The sequence below is a fragment of the Diadema setosum genome, chromosome 17, assembly GCF_964275005.1.
Source record: "Diadema setosum chromosome 17, eeDiaSeto1, whole genome shotgun sequence".
NCBI lineage: Eukaryota > Metazoa > Echinodermata > Echinoidea > Diadematoida > Diadematidae > Diadema > Diadema setosum.
Genome location: NC_092701.1, coordinates 23,240,795 through 23,247,974, shown reverse-complemented (window position 1 = coordinate 23,247,974; position 7,180 = coordinate 23,240,795). Strand labels below are relative to the sequence as shown.

At 40.1% G+C, this 7,180-nt stretch overlaps 1 protein-coding gene across 1 annotated transcript; it reads left to right on the top strand.

Annotated features, from left to right (window-relative positions):
- Positions 1–4,141: 4,141 nt before the first annotated feature.
- Positions 4,142–4,753, top strand: LOC140240831 (uncharacterized). Its single transcript, XM_072320601.1, has one exon. It carries the CDS (start codon positions 4,142–4,144, stop codon positions 4,751–4,753), a length of 612 nt encoding a protein of 203 aa, XP_072176702.1.
- Positions 4,754–7,180: the final 2,427 nt, after the last annotated feature.

The following is a 7,180-nucleotide window of genomic DNA, read 5'->3' as shown; positions in this document are numbered from 1 at the left end:
GTATCAGGGACTTTACTACCTGCGACTCACATGTGGATGTTTGACGACTACAGTTTACTTATCATGGGCTGGAACTGTGGACTTTTTACCTTGTCTATGTGCATTGTACATTTGTAATTGATATTCTTGTAACAGCATGTCGCTGGGTTTCTATAATAAAGTATATTATGCCACTTACAAATAACTCGCTAGTGTTTTATCTGTCTTTTCATCTTTTCATCTGTTAGTGCTTGTCAAAACATCTGATCGAAGAGAGAGAGAGAGAGTGTGTGTGTGTGTGTGTGTGTGGAAATAAGGTTCACGAACACAATCACACACACTCATAAACACGTACACAACTACACAGACTACATTATTTGCATAATATTAAGCGACTCTCGTAGGAGACTTCAACTGGGAATATGAAATATTTCAAATACAATAATAATTGGTGACAATGATATAATAAGGTCTTATTTTCTCCATGGTAGCCTCTTCATTGTTGCCACTGCTTTGGCTTATCAGAGGGTCCTGCCCTTATCATTAACCTAGCGTTACCAGTTACCCATTTATACACATAAGTTGAGAGGGACATCTTGTCCAAGGACATAAGCACTGATCGGGAGTCGAATTCGGGTCCTCTGATTTCACGTTCGACTTTGTACGTTCGTAATTGATTCTCCTGTAACAGCATGTCGCTGGATTTCTGTAATTTAAGTTATGCCACACCACTATCTATGTGCAAGCCAACTTTTCGTCTGTATTTCATCTATCGTTTCATCGTTAAAAGTGCCGTGCAGTGGGCGTCGAAAGACGTGAAAGAAGAGAGAGAGAGAAAAAAAAATATGGAAGAGGGTGCACACACAAAAAAAGCCACCACAAACACACACACATACACAACTACATAGACTACGGTAGTTGCATAATATCAAGCGACACACAAACATTCAAGACTTCATCTGTGGATATGAAATATCGTTTAAAAAGATAGTAAATGATTTAAAAAAAAAACTTTATTGCGATGATTTGAGTAAATGAATCATTTGGATAGTATACTATTGGACTACAGATATGCAAAACGGACGGGTGCGTTAGTAGTATATAAACTAGTATATAGGTGTGAAACGACTGTATCCCCTAGCGTATCACAACATCACCAATAGTAACCCCCCCCCCCCCACACACACACACACACACTCACACACATACACATACTAATGTGTTTTAAAAGGTACAAGAATCTTCGTTGTCACTTATTTTTCCAGTAAAATGGATGCATGTGAAGTTTTCGGACAATTGAGTCATGATACTTTAATTGGTCCACGCCACTGTCCAACGTAAATAAATGAATAAGCAAATAGGTAAATATATATATACATATACATAAATATATGTGTGTGTGTGTGTGTGTGCGTGAGTATAAATGTGTCCATATATACATGTAGTGTGAATATCTAATTAAAAAAATTTCGATATACATAATACCCAGCTCGCAATGAATACATAAATGCATTATAATAAACACTCGAAGTTGAAAACTTTGTGAATTGAGCCTTGAGGAAGGTTAGGAGACATACAAAAAAAAAGCACTGTAAACGAATTGTAACAATACAATATCAATACATCCAATAGTTATTGATACTGAAATGTAGTATGTTTATAATATGGTATTCATCTATTTTCACTGCCGGCAAACCACTTTTAATATCTTTAAAGTTCATGTAATGTTATTGTGTTCCAATCCTCATGCAACATCACCACATTTTTTTTTTTCTACAGGCACAGTTTGTAAGAATATAATTTTTCGTTTATTCTGTATTAGTTTCATGGATCCCTCTGCCACACTTCTCACAGTTGCACATTATAAAGCCACACACATGCACGTACATACGCGCAAACATTACATGCAATATTCACATATTTATACAAAGACTTTTACATACACACGCATCCATGCGCCACGTTTACATACACGGTAAAGATTTAAATTGTCATGAATTTTGTCAGTGTAACCTTATTTGCTATAGTTTCGTGGTAGCTTTATTAATCATATCTATATGTGTGCATGTTATGATATTGAGTAGGTCATCGACATTCAAGATACCGGTGGTAGTTTGTTTGTTTGTTTGTTTTTTGTTTGTTTGTTTGCTTTTGGAGGTTGTTCTGTTTGTTTGTTTGTTTTTTTTAAGGAATTGCACACTTCAGAAAAATCCCTCGCATATTTCCTCGTTACGGACATTATTATTTTATGAATAACATGCCCCTGCTTTCTGACAGAGGAAAGTCAAGTACTCGTTATGAAGGAAGAAGTAGAAATAATTGCGTTGAATGTGTCATTTCATATTCATTATAAACACACGTGGTGAGTAAAGCTCTTAGTGATGAGCACCGTGTGTCTTGTTTTTTCGATTGGTATTTGAGTATGTGTGCACGTGTGAGTGTGTGTGTGTGTGTGTGTGCTCGTGTGTGTGTGTGTGTGTGTGTGTTAGTGAGTGTTTTAGCTGGAATTAAGTAGGTACTATGCATGATTTCCGAAAATGTAATGTGCAATACAGCTGATTTCTCTTAAACAAGCTATAGGTTTATGGGCGGATTCGTGAAGTCTTGATGGAATACTTCACTACAATAGTCCTCATCTCGATCGCGTGCCATGGTCTTTTACGAACCCAGGTCTGCTCTTCCCTCCATTGTACGAACCGATTAAGTAATCTATTGTCCACGGGATCGCATCTCCGCTCCTCTCCGAGCGAGATGAGCAAGGTAATTAGATAACAATGGGTGACTTCTCTTATTGTCTCAAACCACTCTACGCTTATTGGTGCATTACTTTAACCAATCAAAACGATGGCGGGATACTGGATGTCACCTTCGAGTTTGTACGTTCGTAATTGATTCTCCTGTAACACTATGTCGCTGGATTTCTGTAATAAGTTATGCCACACCATTATCAATGTGCACGCCAACTTTTCGGCCGTATTTCTTCTGTCGTTTCATCGTTAAAAGTGCCGTGCAGTGGGTGTCAAAAGATGTGAAAGAAGAGAGAGAGAGAGAAAGAGAGAGAAAGTATGGAAGGGGGTGCACACACACAAAAAAAGCCACCACAACACACACACACATACACAACAACATAGACTACGGTAGTTGCATAATATCAAGCGACACACAAACATTCAAGGCTTCATCTGTGGATATGAACATATTATAAAAAATACTAAATGTACAAAATATTTTCTTTATTGCCATGATTTGACTAATTGACTCATTTAGATAGTATACAATTCAATTATGCAAAACGGACAGGTACATTAGTAGTATACTGTAGATGTGAACTGTATCCCCGAGCGTATCACAACATCACCAATAGTACCCCCCCCCCCCCACACACACACATACACATACTACAAATGTGTGTAAAAGGTACAAGAATCTTCGTTGTCACTTGTTTTCCGGTAAAACTTGTGCATGGGAAGTTGTCGGACAAATGAGTGAAGATACTTCGATTTCTCCACGTCAGTCTCCAATGTAAATAAATTAATAATTAGAAGTGGTATTTGAGTATGTGTGCACGTGAGTGTGTGTGTGTGCGTGTGTGTGTGTGTGTTTATGCGTCTTTAAGCTGATAGTAACAGAGGTACAACGCATGATTTCCGCAAATGTAATGCGCAATATTTCAGTTAAACACGGTATAGGACTGGGCGAATCCGTGAAGTCTTGATGGAATACTTCGCTCTGATAGCCCTCTTCTCGATCGCGTGCCATGGTCTTCCACGAATCCAGATCTGCTCGCCCCTCTATTGTCCGAACCGTTTAAGCGATCTATTGTTCCATGGGTCCACGGGATGGCATCTCCACTCCTCTCTGAGCGAGTTACTAGTAATTAGGCCTACAGAACAACGGAATGCCTTTCCTTATTGTTTAAAACCAGTCTCCGCTCATTGGTAAATTAGTTTAGCCAATCAGAATGATGGCGGGAAACTGGATTTCACCTTCGAGTTGCATTTAAATAGTTGAGAGTTTATGGCGATTTCGATCAAACTTATCTAGAACTTCCAACGAGAAAGATCTGCCATCAGCATTGACATCAGTCTCCGCCATCGAACAGCACATCGAGAACTCTATACCCAGCTTCTCCCGCTACATCCTCGAGTACCAAGTCATCACGATGTCGACTGGAAGCTGCGAGTCTGATCGCGAACCACCTGTCGTTTTGGTCCTCGGCCACAGCTACATTGGCAGCCTCAACAGGTTCATCGAGCGGGACCCAACCCGAAACAACCTGGCTCTAGAGAAGTCTTCTGTACTCGCCTTTCTTCACGACGTCGGATATACCCAGCCTGGTAACGTCTTCTCAGCCTCATCGCAGCTCGATCTCGTCTGGGAGCTGTCGCCCGACGCCGTGGTCATCGATCTCGGCTCTAACGATCTCTGCGAGCTAGGTGCAACCACCGAATCCACAGTCACCGCACTCCTACATCTGTCCCTCCGCATAGCTCGCATTCCTGGAGTCCGTCACGTTGTCGTCTGCGGCATCATCCCCCGGCTATTCGTCCCTAAGTGGAAGACCGACTTCAACGCAGCCGTACACGACACCAACCGGCTCCTCGCCAAGTTCCTGGAAAACCTACCCAACGTCCACTTCTGGCGGCATCGCGCCTTCACCCAGAACCACAACAAGCTCTTCATGCAGGATGGACTTCACTTCAACGAGGCAGGCATGCTGAGGTACTTCCGCACCATCAGAGGCGCCGTGATGAAAGCTTACAAGATGGACTAGGTATCAGGGACTTTACTACCTGCGACTCACATGTGGATGTTTGACGACCGCAGTTTACTTATCATGGGCTGGAACTGTGGACTTTTTATCGTGTCTATGTGCATTGTACATTTGTAAGTGATATTCTTGTAACAGCATGTCGCTGGGTTTCTATAATAAAGTATATTATGCCACATACAAATAACTGTCTTTTCATCTGTTAGTGCTTGTCAAAACATCTGATCGAAGAGAGAGAGAGAGTGTGTGTGTGTGTGGAAGTAAGGTTCATGAACACAATCACACGTACTCATAAACACGTACACATAAACACGTACACAACTACGCAGACTACGTAACTTGCATAACATCAAGCGATTCTCGTAAGAGACTTCAACTGGGGATATGAAATATTTCAAATACAATAATAATTGGTGGCAATGGTATAATAAGGTCTTATTTTCTCCATGGTAGCCTCTTCAGTGTTGCCACTGCTTTAGCCTACCAGAGGGCCCTGCCATTATCATTAACCTAGCGTTGCCAGGTACCCATTTATACACATAAGTTGAGAGGGACATGTGAGTTAAAAACATCTTGTCCAAGGACATAAGCACTGGTCGGGAGTTGAACTCGGGTCCTCTGATTCGGAGTCGGGAGTTGTATCCATGATGCCACAACGCCCCCACAAGATGTACAATATTCATAAACACGTACAAACTACACAGACTACACGCCGTGATGAAAGATGGACTAGGTATCAGAGACTTTACTACCTGCGACTCACATGTGGATGTTTGACGACCGCAGTTTACTTATCATGGGCTGGAACTGTCAACTTTTTATCGTGTCTATGTGCATTGTACATTTGTAATTGATATTCTTGTAACAGCATGTCGCTGGATTTCTATAATAAAGTATATTATGCCACTTACAAATAACTGTCTTTTCATCTGTCAGTGCTTGTCAAAACATCTGATCGAAGAGAGAGAGAGAGAGAGTGTGTGTGTGTGTGTGTGTGAAAGTAAGGTTCATGAACACAATCACTCATACTCATAAACACGTACACAACTACACAGACTACGTAACTTGCATAATATCAAGCGACTCTCGTAAGAGATTTGAACTGGGGATATGAAATATTTAAGATACAATAATAATTGGTGACAATGATATAATAAGGTCTTATTTTCTCCATGGTAGCCTCTCCAGTGTTGCCATTGCTTTGGCCTATCAGAGGGCCCTGCCATTATCATTAACCTAGCGTTGCCAGTTACCCATTATACACCTAAGTTGAGAGGGACATCTTGTCCAAGGACATAAGCACTGATCGGGAGTCGAACTCGGGTCCCGTCGGAGTCGGGAGTTGTATCCATTATGCCACAACGCCCCCACAAAATGTACAATACAATAATATTTTTCTTTATTGGTTAAATTGATTAAGAGGAATTGGAATCCATACAAAATATCATTCAAATTCAGTTGAGTAAGTCGAAATAAGGTTTCATAGCTTCCTGTCACATGGGTACATCACATAACAGGAAAGGATACGGCTGTTGTGTAAATTTTAGAATTCCTTATGTGAACGGTATACCTCTAGGGTTATTGTGAGTTTTTTCAATTTTTTTAATAACTTTTCTGGCCAAACGGGGCATAAAATGATTTTGAAATATACGTAACGCTTATAAAAGTACAGAATATTTTAAGGAATTTTGAATCAAATAAGCTTCAACAAAACATGGATACAATTATAGTTCAACTTTGTATTTCAATGAATAAACAAGTCGACAAAATAATATAATTTTATTTTTTTTTTCAACTGTATACGATGGAAAAGAGGAATTCACAAGAGAAGCATAGCTTGAAAATTTTGTGAATTACTCTGGGAGATGAGGGCATCTCAAAATCCGTCAAGGACTCCATGTATGAAAATGTTGAAATCATGACGTCAGGCGAAACAAACAGAAAGAAAAGACTATGACAAGGACAAGAACGAAAGCAAGGACGGAACAGGCGGGAAAACAAACTAAAGATAAGCATAACAAAGAAAGAATGGGAAACAAAAACAAGCGGTTTACAATCAGGTTTTTACGAATGGTCGCCAAGGAATGCTTAGAAACTTGAAATTCAATAGAATTGTGCCAAATAATGAAACCCAAACTCTTGATATTTTAAAATTCGTGAAGTCTTGATGGAATACTGCACTATGATAGTCCTCTTCTCTATCGCGTGCCATCGTCTTAAACGAACCCAGATCTGCTCTTCCCTCCATTGTACGAACCGATTAAGCGATCTATTTTTCCACGCTGGTCCACGGGATCACATCTCCGCTCCTTTCCGATCGAGTTAATTAGATAATAGGATGGCTTTATTATTTTATTGTCTCAAACCAGTCTATACTCATTGGTGCGTTTGTTAAATAAATCAGAGCGATGGCGGGAAACTGGATTTCAT

What these genes read in the sequence shown, in the direction of transcription:
- LOC140240831 (XM_072320601.1), top strand. Translation starts at nt 4,142, where the DNA reads ATGTCGACTGGAAGCTGCGAGTCTGATCGCGAACCACCTGTCGTTTTG.